General features: G+C 35.7%; 1 protein-coding gene across 2 annotated transcripts; it reads right to left on the reverse strand.

The window, feature by feature from the left end:
• Window positions 1-251: 251 nt before the first annotated feature.
• Window positions 252-17159, reverse strand: LOC149841899 (S-adenosyl-L-methionine-dependent methyltransferases superfamily protein). Of its 2 annotated transcripts, XM_090001203.1 has the most exons (7): window positions 16938-17159; window positions 15818-15914; window positions 3700-3838; window positions 2596-2678; window positions 2326-2460; window positions 2136-2240; window positions 252-523 (listed from the first exon to the last, which is right to left on the reverse strand). In XM_090001203.1, the coding sequence occupies exons 1-7, from the start codon at window positions 17033-17035 to the stop codon at window positions 404-406; spliced, it is 777 nt and encodes a 258-aa protein (XP_089857329.1). In that variant the 5' UTR covers window positions 17036-17159; the 3' UTR covers window positions 252-403. The 2 variants fall into 2 exon arrangements, with proteins under 2 accessions (XP_089857329.1, XP_089857328.1); XM_090001202.1 differs by lacking the exon at window positions 16938-17159 and having other exon boundaries at window positions 15818-16219.
• Window positions 17160-18864: the final 1705 nt, after the last annotated feature.

Below are 18864 nucleotides of genomic sequence, written 5' to 3' on the forward strand. Positions count from 1 at the left end.
ACTTCACAGATAACAACGTCGCAGGGTGTCCTTTGCCTGATAAACCAAATCAACCAACAGAAAAAGTACGCAGCAAGCAATCTTCCATGCTCATAATGTTGGTAATCCATCGTATGTGTACATTGGTGTTGGATTTTTTTATACTCTTTTTATAGTTTCGTGTGAATCATGGTCATATGGTTTTCTGACAAAAAGGCGAACTGGCAGTGGCTTAAGTAGAAAAGAGAATTTCCAAACAGTTGGACAGGTCATGCAAAGAGAAAGGCATCAATTACCATAAAAAGTACCCTGATCACATAAACTTTCAAGGATTGTACAGAACATACCATGACAGCAGGACGGAGATGCCACTAGTCCAGACAAACAATTGCACACAGAAAGGCTATGATTGATCTCTGAACGCCTACTCACAAAGATTGGTTCGGAAAAGGTAGTCTTCGCTATCCAATTCTTCGTGGAGCAGATAAATGGAGGATGTATCAGAGGTGTCATGTCTACGCTTAACAGGTGATGATCTCTTTCCCTGCAATATGAAGTACAAAAGGACCATTGTAGAAATTGTTCATAAACATGTAAAACTATGAAAGAAAGATGATAGCAGGAGAAAATCCCACAAACTATGAATCAAAATATGTAACAAGCATTTCTTGTTTAGCCGGTGGCAGCTGCTTCCACTGCTTTTAGTGGATAACATGTTCACAATTTTGTTTTGATCATTAACAATCACCCAAATGCCATCATGATGCCCTGTATTAGCTGTGACTAACAGGGATACATCAGTAGCACTGTCACCTATCAGCAAATCCAGGTCAGCTGATATTAAAAGTAAAATATTACAATATTATCAAAATATCATGATATTATAGCGATATTTAAAAAAACACTTATTTTATATATTTTAAGCCTAATTTTTTTATTTTTTTGTTTTTTATTTTAAAAGCTTTTCAAAGTCATATTCCTTATATTTTTCCAAGGATAACTATTATCTTCTTATATTTCTTATTATTTTTCATATTTTTTGTATCTTTAAAACTCCCAAGATTTTTCAACTTTTGAAAATCTCTCCAAGAAATACCCTCACCAAGATGAGCGATATAGGTGACTATGATCAGTAGATCAGTACATTTGATAGAAACACCAAATTTAGAAAAAGGATAGATTGTTTATATTTTCAACATGCAATTAACAGATGTACTGTTTGCTCTTTTTGGAAGTACTAAAATGCAGTTTGACAGTGCAAAAGAAGGCAACTAAGCAAGACATCGCCCAAGGTGAACACATTTGCTTAAGCAACTCTGTCAAGCGTCAATATGGTCCAACTCACATGAGCACATTTATTTATAAGTTTCCAAGGTACAGTTGTCAATAAGTTAGGTTCAGCCTCAGATCTGGCCAAATTGGATCACTAAGTCAGTAAACCTCATGAAAAACATTCACGACATATAAATATAATAGGAAATATGCGAATCAGTTAAGAAAACCACAACAAATTTAAGATATCCAGATAAGCATTTGTTTGTTTGTTAAGGTACATTATCATATGAATCATTTAACTCACAAGCTTCCAAATTTTGACGATAGGAGCATCAATTTTTTGTATCAAATAGGATGGCTCTTAATTTGAATCTAATAAAAAAAGATGAATGTGTCAGAAATGTGAATTTGATTTATACCCTGCAATGGTGAATTCCAGCCTAGGGTCTGACAAGCATTTTGACACAAAACCCACTACTCAGAAAGCCGTTGGACCTGGGACTGCATTGTCCATCCAGGACCAATATGGGAGGCCCAAATCCAACCAATTTAACAGACAGTAGAAATTCCTCTTGAGATGAAAAAATTATAAATCAAAGCACATGCAGCTGAACTTTCATTGCCACGTTATACTCCTACATTATCGATATCAAACCAGAGGCATAAATGCCTTCATCTTGTGACTGCACATGTAGACATGATGTGAAAACTGGATTTAAATCACTTCAATTAAAGCAACCTCAGTTTTGAACTCAAATGTAAAATGTGCAGAAGGGTGAAAATGGCCCAAAATATATGCAGCTGCACTACCCAGAGAACTTCCAGGATCAAAGGAACTTATGAACTTGGTACCTGAGCACAATGAAAAAAGCATTGTATACCTTCTTCAAAGTGTAGAAAAAATAATGGAACCCATCACCAAAAGTTTCCCATTCAACAGACCAAGTGAACTCTACCATTTCAAACAAAGGCCGTCTGAAATGAGGCTGTGAAAAATAAAATTAGAACTTCAGTCAGCTAAAAAAGGAAGAGCTAAACCCAAGTTAGGCAAACAACAGAAGGGTGACTTACCTGACCAAAAGAAATTGAAATGAAGGTGCCATCATGTTTCAAAACCCTGTGAACACATCTAAGCATTGTAATCACCTTATCAACAGTTGTAGGACACGGATTCCATGGATCACCACTGTCGACGAAAAGTACATCCTTCAAATTCCAAACATAATTCAAGCTCCACCCAGTGAATATTAAAAAAAATGCATACTTAAACAATTTAAGAAATGAATTCAATTGATTCTAGCATTATAGGCCGCAACTAGTATGAATAGAAAACAAACTTACCATGGTTCCCTTCTCAATGATAACATCAAAAGATTCGGTAGCAAATGGGAGATCTAGCATGTCAGCCTCAAGAACCTGGATGCCTGAAGATGACGACCATGAATCAGTTGGCTCATGAAAAGGAGGTAGGTGAATTTAAGACGCAACCAGTCAGATTGGCAATAATCTGTATTAACTATTAAGAGATGTTCTCATAAAATAGAAGCATAGAACATAAAAGCAGGCCTGATCCTACCAATAAGAAAGATCAACAAAAGCCAACTTAAATTTTGACCAAGTATAATGCCTAAATAATTCATACAGGTAAGCCAGATCTACAGCACTCGTTAGGACTCAGCACTATAGACATACTTCAAACATAAACACTTCTAGCATGAAAAGATGTTCTCTAAAACAATCAACATCTTCGTAGAATTTCCACATGATAAGTAGAATCCCCATCCTTTTAACAAACTAAATGAAATAATATGCCTGTCAGTTTCCTAGTGCGTGTGTGTGTGTGTGTGCGTGCATGCACACATGTGCATGCATGTGTGTGCATGCACATTCGTTACTAGGAATGGAACTGCTTGAATTTATGGAAAAAAAATGACGAATAATCATTTAAGAACCAATACAACCTTGCCCAAGAATCCCAAGGTGCAACTCGCTTACATTCCCATCTATCACACATGGATACGGAAATATGGCTATTTTCATGGAGTTCATCACTAGTAACAATATATAGGAGGGTATGGTTTGGAGGTGAAACGCAATATCTGCCGCCTCAAACTCTTCAGCTAAAAATCACAATGGAACCTCAATCGGCTTCTTTGTGTGCCTGTGGATGTGTATGTCCGTGTGTGTGTGTGCGCACACACGAGAACAACATGGAGGAAGAAAGTAATTTGGTTTGGGGCTGTGAGGAGATTTCAAAAAATATATACGAGAGGGTTAATTCACTAGAAGCTTTGATGTACCAAAATGGGTGAAAATACATCATAGAAGTATATGAAAAAACATTTAAAAACAACCATTTCTTCCTCGGGTTTAAGAAAAAAAATCATGGAAAAGAAAATGGGCATATGTTATACATGTCGCTATCAGAAAGAATGAGCCATATACCTCCATATCCCTTTTCCTTTAACCGCTTCTGCATCTTTTCCACAGCCACAGCAGAGAGATCTATACAAGTAATGTTTGTGACCCCATCCTTGTACAAATCTTCACATAATTGAGAACTTCCAGAACCTAACTCCAACACCTGTAGTTTGGTTGTTCAAGACATCTTACAGGTCAGCATTATGATTAAATGCATAGGAATCAGTAGGAAATACAAATGATTCTAAGCAACATAAATGATTCATATGCACAATATAATATATTAATATCATTCATATAAAGTCATGCCAGAAATTCAAAGTCACATGCAGTCAAGCTGCACCAGTACATGTTACTGTTTGCTAACTTGTAAAAGGGCAGGCCAAGAAAACAGAGATAATTAGTTCTATACCACCACATTGAGTAGATATAGCAACAAGAGTTGTACAAGTCCAACATCGACCATTCTCCAAAGCCACTTACTGCTTTCTATGTAGTCACACAGCAGAGTTTGCCAACATCGAACTCATCGGATCAGCCAGTAGATCAAATATCACTATTTTGAATTAGCTATAAAGTGAAAGTTGAGAAGCTTGTTTTTGTTTATGCACCTTTTACCTAAGAAAGGAAACTTGAACCAAGAAAGAAAGGCAAATACCAAAAATAAATAACTAAACAAAAGTTTTTTTTACAAGTTAGTATATGTTCCTCTATGTAGTCCAAAGCACTGACTAGACACCAACTAGTCCGCCTAGTCGGCCTAGGTGTAGGCAAAATGCCTAGGCTTTGCAATTCCTAGGTGGGTACCTTAAAAGTTACCAATTTTATAGCCTAAACGTCAACTAAGTGTTAAAATATATATGTAATATATATATATATATATATATATATATATATATTCTGCCCGATAAGGGGTAATTCTGTAACTCGCCCAATAGGGCATTTTAGTCTTTTTCTTTTTTTCTTTTTTTCCTTTTTCCTTTTCTATTTTTTTCCATTTCTTTTTGTCTTTTTTATTTTTATTTTTGTGCATTTAATGCACAGCCATTGGGGGCCCCAACAAAGAGTCGTTGGGCCCCCAACGGTCACAATTGTGACCGTTGGGAGCCCAACGACTCCTTGTTGGGACTCCTAATGGTCCCTCTCTCTTGCTTTTCTCTAACTCTCCCTCACTCCTCTCTTGCCTATAAATAAGTGGGGTCTCCCCCTTTGTAGTGTGTGGCTTCTACAAGCCCTTTAGTGCATTTATAAGATTTTATGCTTTCTAGCCATTTTTGGCTTTTGTGTATGTCCTCTTTTGGACTTGTTCTTTGATTTCTATGTGTGAATGTCCATTGTAGGACATACATTTCTTTTCCGCATATTTCATTACATGGTATCAAAGCCTTGGTTGTGCTCTTGTTTCATATAGCTAGTTGTTTAGTTTTTTTTCTCTCTCTTTGTTTGTCCTCCATTCTTGATTATATAATGGAAGGAGAACAAAAGATTGATCTCTCCTTCAAGCTTAACGGTACGAACTACATGATGTGGGCCGCCGCCATGGAAAACAACCTCAAAGGTAAAAAGCTTTGGGGATATGTGATGGGCACCATTAAGGAACCTCAACTTCAACTTACAAAAATAGATGGTGATCAAGAAAAGGCTCTAGAAGGAAGTGCTCGAATGAAGGCTATTGAAGATCACCAATCCAAGGTAGAAGATTGGGAAAGTAAGCATGCAAAAATTCTTGCATGGTTCATGAACAACGTGGAGCTAAAGATTTGCGCCAACATTGCCAAATTCCGCTTAGCAAATGAAGCATGGTTCTTTATGAAAGGTATGTATACCCAAAAAGACCTTGCTCGTCAATTCTTTATCCAAGAAAAAATTCGTACCATTAAGCAAGGTGAAATGAGTGTAAGAGATTACTATAGCACTCTTGGACCTTTATGGGATGAGCTATCCCTTCTTGAACCCAAATGGGTATCAAGTGAAGATGTTGAAATGAGAAGAGAACAAATGGAGAAAGAACACTTTTTCCAATTTTTACATGGGCTTAGGCCCGAATATGAACAAGTAAGGTCCTCCCTTCTTCATAGATCAAAACCGCTTCCATTGGAAGATGCCATAGCCGAAATATGCCAAGAAGAAACTCGTCTTGGCATGATTAAGGGAGGAGATGAAGTTCTTGCCGTGTCTAGACCCGGCAATCATATGAAAGCATATAAGCCTCCACACTTTGGGAGGCAAAATAACTATAATGGCAATTATAGGAAAGCTATTTGCCATCATTGTCAAGAACCGGGTCATATAAGACCTAATTGTCCAAAGATAAATGAGCCTCCAAAAGGTAAAGTTGCTACTATTGAAGAAATTCCCCAAAAGAAGGAGGAGCCAATGAAAGGGAAAGAGTCCTTCTCCCTTGCTCAACTATCCAAAGCTCTTCAAATTCTACTCAAATCGCTGTCAACTTCGGGAGCCGCCATTGCCTCTTCTTCTTCTCCAGGTAGGCCTTCTTGGATTCTTGACTCTGGAGCATCTTTTCATATGACCCCTATTGAAAATGGACTATCCAATGTATATAGCAACTAAAAAATTCTTTTGTCTCCACCGCCGATGGTACCTCTTTACAAGTTAAAAGCTTTGGAACCTTAGATTTTTCAAAAGATTTTTTTGTGCCAAATGTAAGAGTAGTACCTCAACTTAATTTAAATCTCTTGTCTGTCTCTCAAATATGTGATCATGGATGTGAAATCTCCTTCTCAACCAAGGATTGCTTTATACAGGATCTCCAGTCCGGGAAGCGGATTGGGCAAGGCCATAGGAGGGGAGATCTCTACTACATGACCAATTTAAAACTTTTCACCAACTCTTTTTGTAATCATGTCCAAGATAAAAATATAGAAACTTGGCATCAAAGATTTGGACATCCAAGCTTCCCAAAAATGTACTCCTTTCCTTTTGGAAAGAAATTTTGTAATGAGAAACATTTTGTTTGCAAGAGTTGTATTTTTGGAAAAATGAAATCCACCCCCTTTCCAAAAAGAACATTTGTGTCAAAAAGACCCTTTGAATTAATTCATTCGGATGTTTGGGGTCCTTCTCCGGTCATATCAAAAGGAGGATACTCATATTATGTTGCTTTCATTGATGATTTCACTCGATATGTGTGGATCTATTTTCTCAATTTAAAATCCGAAGTTTTTAACTTTTTTAAAAAATTTCATATGATTGTCAAAAATCAATTTTCAACTAATATCTCCATTCTTCGATCCGATTCCGGTGGAGAATATCTATCAAATGAATTTCAAGAATATTTGGAAACCAATGGAATTTGTCATCAAAGGTCATGTCCTAGGACTCCCCAACAAAACGGTCTAGCCGAAAGAAAGCATAGACACATTTTGGAAACCACTAGGACCCTTCTCATTTCCAAAGAAATTCCAAAATGCTATTGGGCCGAAGCCGCCTTAACCTCCACTTATTTGATAAATAGAATGATATCCTCATCCCTTCAAAATATATCTCCATATGAAAAACTTTTTGAAAGAACACCCGATTTTAATAGATTAAGAATTTTTGGGTGTAAGTGTTTTGTCATTACACATAAAAGAGATAAACTATCTCCCAAAGCTATCGAATGTGTGTTCTTAGGATACGGAGAAAATCAAAAAGGTTTTAGGTGCTTCGATCCCAAAAGCAACAAACTATATGTATCCAAAGATGTTACTTTTTTAGAAAATGAGAATGGTTTTGAGAAAAATAAAGATATTGATGAAAGCGAATATGCTTTCTTATTTGATCTTCTCTCTCAAGAAGATGTGACTCCTCATGTAGAGGATGTTCTTAATGATTTAGAGGATACTCCTCTTAGTAATGATGAAAATAGAAGTAATGATGTTGAAAATAGGTCAATTCAAACCTATACTAGGCGTGGTCAAGAAATTCCCATAAGTGCTTTAGAAAAATATTCTCAAAGTTCCAACATAGAAGAAACCTCTTTAAGGAGATCTAGTCGAATCTCCAATCCTCCTAATAGGTTTGTTTCCTATGAATCCCTAACACCTAAGTATAGGGCATGTCTAATTGCATTACACTCTTATCATGAACCATCACACTATAATGAAGCCAAAAACATTCCTCAATGGGTTGAAGTCATGAAACTAGAACTTAGTGCCCTTGAAAAGGCTAAAACTTGGGAAATAACTTCATTACCCACCGGAAAGAAGTCTATTGGATGTAGATGGGTCTTCAAAATTAAAACTAAAAGTGATGGGTCATTAGAACGGTATAAAGCTAGGTTGGTAGCTAAAGGATATGCCCAAGAGTACGGAATAGACTATGAGGAAACCTTTGCTCCCGTAGCTAGAATGACTAGTGTTAGGACTCTTATTGCGGTTGCATCCATTAAAAAATGGCCTATCTATCAATTGGATGTTAAGAACGCATTTCTTAATGGCGAACTAAGTGAAGAGGTCTATATGGATCCTCCACCAGGAGTATCTATTGGTGAAAACCAAGTTCTTAAACTAAAAAAGGCACTATATGGGTTAAAACAAGCTCCAAAAGCTTGGCATGACAGATTTAGCAATGTAATGACTAGCTTAAATTTCCGTTCATGTTATACTGACACTGCGTTATTTGTGAAAAGTGCAGGGTCCTTTGTAGTTATTTTACTACTATATGTTGATGATATGATCATCACTGGAAATGATGAGCAAGGAATCCATGATATTAAGAAAATTTTAAAAGAAAATTTTGACATGTCTGACCTTGGTTTCTTAAGATATTTTCTAGGTATTGAAGTTGCATATTCACCCCGAGGGTATATTCTCTCTCAGATGAAACTTGCTGCTGACATTTGTGCTAAGTCTGGAATTTCGAATGATAAAAAGACAGAAACCCCTGAGGTTATCAATGCAAAGCTAAGGCTGGAAGATGGGACACTTCTCGAGAATCCTACTCCCTACCGTCAACTCGTTGGGTCTCTGACATACTTATCCATCACTCGGCCAGACATAGCTCATGCAGTTCATTCCGTTAGTCAATTTCAACATGCACCTACAACTGTGCACATGAGTGCAGTCTTAAGGATTGTCAGATATATTAAAAACACCATAACTAAGGGAGTTTTTCTTTCCTCTTCATCATCACTTGATTTAATTGCTTATACAGATGCTGATTGGGGAGGAAATCCCAATGATAGAGTCTCAACCACTGGTTTTTGTGTTTTCCTAAGTGACTCTATGATTTCTTGAAGATGCAAGAAGCAGCATAAAGTATCATTGTCCTCAACTGAAGCGGAATATCGTGCAATGGCCACTACCACCATGGAGCTTGTGTGGCTTAGAAGTCTCATCTGTGATATGGGCATCGTCATCTCAAGTCCTTCGAAGATGTGTTGTGATAACAAGAGTGCTATCTATATTGCAAGCAACCACACCTTCTATGAGCGTACTAAACATATTGAGATGGATTGCCACTATGTTCGAGATGAATACCTAAAAGAAACTATTACACTGCCCTACGTCACATCCGAGTACCAGTTGGCGGACTTCTTCACCAAAGCTCTTGCTACTCCTCGGTTCATGTTTCTTCTCAACAAGCTTTTCGTTGTATCCCCGTAAAGCTTGAGGGAGGGTGTTAAAATATATATGTAATATATATATATATATCTATATATATATATATAAATATATTCTGCCCGATAAGGGGTAATTCTGTAACTCGCCCAATAGGGGCATTTTAGTCTTTTTCTTTTTCTATTTTTTCCCTTTTTCCTTTTCTATTTTTTTCCATTTCTTTTTGTCTTTTTTATTTTTCTTTTTGTGCATTTAATGCACAGCCATTGGGGGCCCCAACAAAGAGTCGTTGGGCCCCCAACGGTCACAATTGTGACCGTTGGGAGCCCAACGACTCCTTGTTGGGATTCCCAATGGTCCCTCTCTCTTGCTTTTCTCTAACTCTCCCTCACTCCTCTCTTGCCTATAAATAAGTGGGGTCTCCCCCTTTGTAGTGTGTGGCTTCTACAAGCCCTTTAGTGCATTTATAAGATTTTATGCTTTCTAGCCATTTTTGGCTTTTGTGTATGTCCTCTTTTGGACTTGTTCTTTGATTTCTATGTGTGAATGTCCATTGTAGGACATACATTTCTTTTCCGCATATTTCATTACACTAAGGCACCTAGTCAACGACTAAACTGCTCTCACCTAGGCACAAGGGCAGTTTATTCATATATATATAATGTGAAGGGAGGGGTTAATTCTAAATTATTATGTGTCAATTTTTTTTGATGAATTTCTGTTAAAGGCTGAAAGTGAGATATGTGTGTGTGTGTGTGTGTGAGAGAAAGAGAGAGAGTTGTGTATATATATGTGTGAGTTTTTGTAAATTTTCCTATAAAAGCTTGAAAGCATGTTTTAGTATTACTGATTATGTAATATGGTATTTATATATGTATGTGTTACTGTGCTTCTGTATTTTTTTTCTGTGAAAAAACGCAAGTATGAGTTTTTTGTATGTGTGTGTGTCTCTCTCTCTCTCTATATATATATATATATAGGAAAAGAGAGACCGTCCAACCAAAAGAAGGTCCAAAATCTACAACCAACAACGATCGGACGACTCCCCTTCTCCAATGCTTGAGCATCTCATCGATCAGACCTCATATATTTGTTCTTTATAATTTATTTAGTACAAAAATGCTTTGCAAGAAGACTTTATGTGACATATAGGCATGTTTTTCAAAATGTGTGAAACTGACGGCTCACAATGCATTTAAATCTTTACAATGCAAAGTATTATGGGCTGTTGATTTTTAGCATTTTCAAAAACGTATCTAAACATCAAAAATTCATATTCCAAAACATGTCGCTCACTAAATGAATGATAAAAATCAAATATATAAAGTTCAATCGATGAAAAACTCGATTGTTAGAGAAGAAATTCTGTCAATTATCATCGGTTGTAGATTTTGGACCTTCCTTTGGTTGGACAGCCACCTTCCCTATATATATTACTGATTATGCTATGAATACAATGTGTGTGCATTATAATCAAATTTTCGGTGAAAGGCTGAAAGTATATTTAGTTGATTATACTGAATATTTATGAATAATTGAATATATATATATATATATATAATGGTTATATCTTTTGTAAAAGCATGTATAATTGTGTACTTGTCTGAAGAAAACATCTTATTACCAAAAGAATTAAACATATTTTTATGTATATTTTGTATAATTTTTATTTTTTAATTGGGATACCAACTAGTCTCACCTAGTCATCGACTAGTCTTTTTAGGGTTCTACCGACTAGGACTGCCTAGCACCTTTGACTACATAGATGTTTCCTGATTGGTACAGTGATAAAATCATGTTAATGAAACAGCTTTGCTAGTTTACTACTTCAGCACTTTTTGGTACTCTATGCTATTAAGATACAAGACAGGTTAATCATAGGAACTGAGAAGTTCTAGATGACGTTAAGAATGATGCTCAAGAAGCTCTACTAATGGAACAATCACGATACCTTTGCTCTGATCTGCTTTTTGCAAATTATTACTATTATTTTTAGATGAAAATACTATGCAAGCTTTTAGTCTTGGGGAGAGAATATTCTTCGTTTCACCCTAACTATTTTACTTGTTGGTTCGAGAAGGTTCATGGAGAAAAGAGTGGATTGTGATCACTTTTTGCGAAACTCTAGAATGACCACTAGCCTTATACAACTTTGTTCATTTTTTTCCTAATTCCGAGAATCTTCTGTGTGCCTCAACCCCAAATAGGGGCCTCAGAGTCCTACAACCCATTCAAGATCCCTAGTGGGCTCATGCATGGCAGCAATTCTATGTTATATATGCAACATTTCTTTTCAAAAGGATTTTTTTTACAGCAACTAGTTTCTCTACCTTTCACCCCATAGTTTTTTTTTAACTATCCCAATCCACTCAAAAATCAGTTCTAGAGTGGCATTTGATGCAGATTATCAGAGCCTTGAAAAGAACAAGATGGATCTTAGTCCATTTTCACTTTTCCAATTGCAAATGTAATGTTAGGATTTATAAATAAAAATATATAGCATGTTCTCTTGCAAAGGATATCACTAGTGATTACAAAAACATGGATGTGAACATCAACAAAAGAAAACAGTGTCACCGATATCACCGATGTTTTGAAAATATTGTGATAATATCGGCGATATCAAGTCAGCTGATATTATCAGCAGTATATTGTGATATTTTCAAAATATCACAACGATTTTAGGAAAAAAAACAAATTTTAAATTTAAAGAATACATTTTCAATTTTTTCTTTTATATTTTAAAACCTTTTAAACCTTGTTTGTTCATATTTTTGCAAGAAAGATCATGCAAGACTACTATTTTCTTATCTTTTTTTTTATTTATATTTTTCAATATCTTAAACTCCCGAGATTTTTCCAAGAAAATCCAACTTTTGAAAATCTCTCCGAGAAAAATACCTTGAACACTATAGGTGACTATGAAAGAAAAAAAAGAAAAGAAAATCACACATTTTATAATCTTATATATATATGAAAAAAAAATAAAATCACACATCCTATAATCTCTTTTATAAATAAATAAATATATTTATATTTATGTATATATTATAGCCATCTATATCGTTCAAACTTCAAAGTATTATCTTGGTGAGGGTATTTCTCGGAGAGATTTTCAAAAGTTGAAAAATCCCATGAAAATCTCAAGACTTTAAAAAATTGAAAAATAAATAAATAATAACCAAAAAGATAAAAAATAATAAGTTTTGCATTATTTTCTTCCAAAAATATAAAGAAACATGTTTTAAAGGTTTTAAAAATATAAAAGAAACAGGAAAATAAGAAATGCAAAGTTAAAATATAAAAAAATGAGTTTTTTCTCAAAAATATCATGATATAAATGCAATAGTTTGAAAATATGGCAAGATATTCCCTTTAGTATTGGCTATCTTAAAATATTGATATTTCACACGATATTTTCAAAATGTTGCCGATATTGGTGACAGTGATATATATAACCAATTTCACTTCAAAATCTTACATCAATGGTGTCGGATTTTTTTTAGATCAATACATGCATGTAGCATCTATCATACTGGGACACGCCATTTTACCCTCCATACCCGTGTCGACACACGTCGACACTGAGACACACCATTTTACCCTCCATACATACAAGTTTGTTATCAATTTATAATTTATAACTATATTTTCATTTTATAACTTTATATTTTCAGTATATAATATATATTTTAGATATAGCATATATATTTAGATTATATTCGGTTTATTTTGTATTTATGCAATAGTTAATATATATGTAAGATGATTTTCTTGGTGAAAGTGTGATGGCCACACCACAGAATTGAAGAATATACATGAGATCTGGAGGAAGAGATAAAAGCAAAATACCCAGAGTTCTTTGGTATGTAACTGTAACCAAATTTCACAGACAAATTTTTTTTAAGGAGAGAAGTATGTAATACCTACGAATTCTTTATAATTATTTAATAAATAAAGATGAATTTTACATCTCGGATTTAGGTTAAATTTTTGTTTGAATTTGATTTTCATTTTGGTATTTTAATATTATTTTAATCATGATTGTACATACAGTACTGTATTATACGATATGTATCATTACGTTTAGGTTTTGCTATACGAGTGTGTATCGTACTTGTATCGTACAATACAATATTGGTGCACTTAAAAAAGGCTAAAAGTTGTCTTTCTCATTTTGGGTTTAAAAGGCTTCTTGTGGTCCGAGTTCTCCATATGTCTAGAGTTTGTTAGAAGAGAACCCACGCTCCCTAGATTTTGTGAGATCGATTTGGGGGTTGATTTGTGGGTAAGAGAGAGGGCTTTTGCGATTTTATCGAGTAATAGTGCATTTTCATTATTTTTTCAGTCAAGGAAGTGGGTTAAGATACAAAATCCCTATTCTTTGCTTCTTATTGAGTGTTTTGGGGGAAAGATATGTTTGGTGTGTCTTATTGTTTGCTTTTTATTGAGTTTTTAATTGGTTATATTTTATTTTAGATGTCGTCTTCGCATTCATGTCATAGAGATTATTCTGCATGGCAATACTACTGAGGCATTGATGATGTACCACGACTAGGGTCATCATTTAATTTGAGATGTTTGTTTTTTGATGTTATTATTAGAAGTGAATTGCATAGATTTAAACAACATATTGCAGATCAAGATCAAGATCAAAATGTATGTCTGTGTGATTCTTCATCTATTCCTGTCACTTTTTCATCTAATCCTGTCACTTTTTGTGTTGATGCTATTGTTAAACTAGAAAAAATTCGAAGAAGAATTTTGCATAAATGCAAAGATGAAAGACTCTCAACCATGGCTCTAGATTTTGAAGATGATGATGATGAACCAATTGCAAAAAAAATTGGTCGAAGATAAAGAGATCAATGCAACACTGAGAAAATATTTTTCTAATGTTTGGCAAATAGGCTCTAGAAGATAGTTTTGTTTTAAGATCTTTATAGTTTAGAACTTTAGAGATGAAGATTGGCATGTAAGGTGTTGGTTAAATGTAATATTTTTAATTATCATGAATTCTTAGTCTTAATAGTTTAGTTATGACTTATGACATTTTAGTATGACTTGGATGTGAACTTAATATTGTTAATTAAGGCTTTAATTGTATTTAAAATTTAAATTATGTAGTTGCCTTTTATTTACATTATCAGTTATCAATCCCATGGTTTGTTATTAATTTAAATTATGTAGTTGCCTTCGTATGTGATTTTATGATTGTATTGTGTGCAATTCATCATTGTTTTATGTGACATGTTTTTTCAGAATTTTGCTAATTTTTTAGTTTTTTTTTTTTTAATTTCAAAAACTTTTTTATTAAAAATTTATGATAGATTTCCGATATGATACAATATTTCTTTGGGACCGGTTGATAAAGGTAACGATATGATACTTACAACCTTGATATATATATATATATATATATATATATATATATATATATATATATATATATATGTCACACGGACTCGGCTAGGGAGGAGCCACACCCGAGTCGACACGCCCCGACACGGGTGCGGACACAGACTCGGTCAACGAGTCGAGGCAGAGTCCGTCCTTTTTGGACTCGGTCAGCGTTGACTGAGTCCAAAAACTGTCCATTTTTAGGGAAAAATGATCTTTTTATATATATTTTTAAAAATATATATATAGCATGAGTCTCAAACATAAGCCCCAGAAAAAAAATTCCGGGGGGGGGGGCTGCCCCCCGCCAGGGGCGCCCCCCTAGACCCCCACCCGCTGACCGCGCAGCGGGACCCGCGCTGGGGGGAGCCCTCAGGCCCCCTTTTCTGCAAGGGCAAAAGTATAATTTGCAAAGTTTAAAAAAAACACTCATGCTGGTGCCAAACTTTAAAGGACAATATCCACATATATGCACAAGGGATATATATATAGCCGAGTCCCCGTGTCCAAAATTTTTAAAATTGCGCCGCACCCATGTGACATATATATATATATATATAGTCGGGTTCCCGTACCTACATTTTTTGGGAATTGTCATGTCGTACCCTCCGTACTCATACTTACACCCGCACCCAGATGACATAGGGCATCATCCAGCCAGGTATAATTTATAACCATAAAAAACTTTTCAATAGTTTGAGATTTTTCCTTAATTCAATTTGGTTTTATATAAATATAAACCTCAAACAAATTGTGTGTGGCTTAGTAAGTTATGCAAGGTGTGCCATGTTTGAATGAAAGATAGACTTACAATTATTCTAAACATGAATAGATCAATCGGGAAAAGCATTACATGTGGTTTCTTGCCCAAAAAGCTTCACTAAAGTGCTTTCTTTTGATGCATGGGATGCATCTTGGCTGAAAAAGAGAACACTATGTGTTTTCATTACAAAGAGGACGAACAAACCACCAAATCTTTTCCTAGAATTATACCATGACACCCTAAGACTCATAGTTAGCTAGAGACCGAGGTTGTTTTGAGTTGGGTCACCTTCCTAGTCAATGTGAACCTAATAGCAAAAACCTTATCTAACAAAGACCATATACCTTCTCATCTATTATGAACTCAAGGCAAGGAAGAAGGAGAACAAAGCAAAGTTGAAACAAAAACTTATACACACAGTATCAGTGGATTTAACATGTTGTCTCATGATGTGCTGGAAATGGGAGTAATCTTTGAACCATTCATAGTGATCTTCTGAGGAAAAACGCAGGTTCCTGGGCATTCCAACAAAAACCATCACACTATTACAAACAATTTGAAAACAAAAACAGTTAAAAATAACTGTCATCCGTGCTGAAAAAGAGTTGGGATTGAAACAAAAATTCATATAGCTGAGTACTAGCAAACAAATTAAGAAGCACAAGGAAAAGTAAGTTCCACAATAATATGAATCCATTCACATGTTCCAGAATATATACAATATGTACTACACAACTTTCTGAATGGCCCACAGAGTGAACACCGAGAACTATGAATTCCCTTGGCTTTCCCACAGCAGACTCTAGGATTGCAACTGATATGTATTGGATGACGATCTGCAATGTCAGCATTCAGAAATGCACACAATGCTTGGATACAGCCATAACACTAAGCGTTGGGACTCCTCTCTTATCCAAATGCAACCACAAGCATCAGGAGTTACATGATGCGATGATCCAAACACACCATGTATCCAAAAAAACACCGGTACCTCGCCAGAAGAAGGATCATATCCAGCATCATATGTCGATCCTAGCCTTCCAACCGAATGCATCCTGGCCATCCGTATCCTCACCCGTTCGTGCATATGATCCTAGCCGTCCAGATGCATTCAACAGGACGGCTAGGATCAACATATGATGTGCAGCATCATATGTCCTAGGATACGATCCTTTTCCTACTCACCATCGTTATGCAGTATGCATGAAGTACATATCAAGAAACTCCTACAGTTTCCCGCACCACAAAAAAAACACGAAATTAAGGCAACGATATCGCCATTAACCAAGCAGTATTCACAACAAAGCTTACCAGCATCGCGCTGAATTCATCCATAACAACAACAATTTTGAGATTGAAAGCACAAAAGAAAAAAAGAGGTCTAAACTATTCTCCAACCCACTGAAACGAAAAACGAAAAAAAAAAACGCCCTAAAAACTGAACTTTTCTTCATCCAAACAGAACGATCGGTCAAGAAGAAACTCAAAACGGTGATCGAAATTCATTGATTTGATAAAAAACAATGTATATATCTCACCAGTACTCCGGATCGAGGTAAGCCTTGGCGCTCGACGGCAAACAACCGTCCTTCTTTCCTTCGTCTTCCTTCCTCTCCGATCTGCGACCCTCCTCCATCTGGAGACCAAACAAGCCGACTCAGGAACGAGGACGATGATCCGAATCCTAGTAGGAGCAGAGAACAACCAAAACCCTAGACGGGGAAGACGAAGGAACGAAACCCTAGTTCGCCTTTCGTCCACGAGGGCAAGAACTACAGGGGAGGGAAAACCCGCGCAATTTTGTCAGCCGATCGAATTCGGTCTCCATATTTATACCCCTTTCATTTGAGCCGGTGAACTGTAATTATTTTCCCGCTTGAGACCACGCATGAATTAGCTAAAAAAATAGCGCACGTGTCGGGCGGATCTGCACCAGTGCTGATCCAGACCCGGCCCAGATCGGACCCACATTAAGCATTGGCGTAGATCTCGGTAGGATTTTGGTACAAAACCTATAAATAGCCCCCTTTGGTTTAAATTTTCACATACTTGGATCTTGGGTAGGGCCCACTACTTGAGTGCTAGGGTCTTGGTGGAGAATTGGGAGCACCCACCTGTTCTTTTTATCCTTTGCTTTGGAAAGCTGCTTCCCTATGTAAAATTTGTTAACTTTTTATCTGGGCTAGGTAGTTGATATGAGTAGCTTTATTAACTAGTTTTCTTAGGTCTTCAGATAAATTTCTTCCTTGGATTGGCATTGAGATTAAAAAATAAAAAAGAGTGCCTAGCATTCTTCTTACCTAGGATAGTTTACTTTATACCATTCTTTTTATTTTCTACATTAACTTTTTCTATGGGGGATGCTCTTCTCACAAACGATTTGAGTAGAGAGACTTTATTGGGATCATTAACTCGTGCCCGAGTAAGTATTCTCTCTTATTATCTTATTCTTTATTGCTATCTTATGAATTTATTTCCCAACTCATTGTTACTAAATTGTGTACACATGCTTTCTCTTGTTTGAGCTTTTGGGTGGGTTCACTCTAGGCTTACTTGTGCTCAAGGAGGCTTAGAAGGATCACTTTTTATAAAAAAAAAACTCAACTTTAGTTGGGTTATCTCTCGTCACTTGAAGAGGAACGGCTTCACCTCGTATCAACGAGGATCCCACATCTCTTGAAAATAGGTTAGCTTCTAATGAAATATTTTTAAAATAAAATCTTTATTTTCAAAAATATAATTTCGAGCTTACAATGCCAAAGACACATTTTTTGGGATTCATCATGAGTTTAGATTTTCTCAAACGTTCAAACACCTTTCTCAAAAACCCTAAGTGACACTTCTCTAGTTCTAGACTTGAACAAGATATTATCTACAAACTTTTATACTATAATAGATTTGGTCATGGAAGATAACAAGCATGACCCTCATAGTAATAAACCTTTTGATGAAAGGGATTGCAACCTCATAATAACTCATAAACCTTCTGCCCTTAAACCTTGGGTGATGACATGATTTTGGACTCAACTTTCGAAAACTTAAATTTGAATATTTTGTTCTCCAGCAAATCCTTTTTACGAAGTTATAAAACTTTCATCAACCAAGGAAACCATGAGCCCAACTATGAACCGGGTATCAATACTCAAACCCCATGTATGTGATCCTAACTTGAAACTTGTACATTTGAAAAACAAAAATTAAAAATTAAAAAGTTGAAAAATCCAATAATATTTTTGCTTTTCTATTTAAAGATGCCACAACTTCTTTCTCGCTCCAGAACTTTTCTGTATCTGAGGATGAAATTCGAGTGTCTGTGTCAAACGTCTTCCTTTTGTCAATGTCTTTGTCTCTTATTTAAAAAAAAAATCGAAATTTTGAAAAAACTGACTATCATTTTTAAAGTATCTTCTAAAAATAAGCATGAGGGCAGTCTAGAGCATGGACATTGCATGAATAAAGAAGAGC

The sequence above is a fragment of the Nuphar pumila genome, chromosome 3 (genome assembly GCF_984573655.1).
Source record: "Nuphar pumila chromosome 3, dmNupPumi1.hap1.1, whole genome shotgun sequence".
Lineage (NCBI taxonomy): Eukaryota > Viridiplantae > Streptophyta > Magnoliopsida > Nymphaeales > Nymphaeaceae > Nuphar > Nuphar pumila.

Bases quoted from the DNA above. Each gene is read 5' to 3' on its own strand.
- LOC149841899 (XM_090001202.1), bottom strand. From the start codon at position 16,096: ATGGATTCATATTATTGTGGAACTTACTTTTCCTTGTGCTTCTTAATT. The intron at 3,839-15,817 runs GTGTGTATAAGT...ACCAAACTACAG, and splicing joins ATGTTAAATCCACTGATACT to GTGTTGGAGTTAGGTTCTGG. The intron at 2,679-3,699 runs GTATATGGCTCA...CGTCATCTTCAG, and splicing joins AAAGGAAAAGGGATATGGAG to GCATCCAGGTTCTTGAGGCT.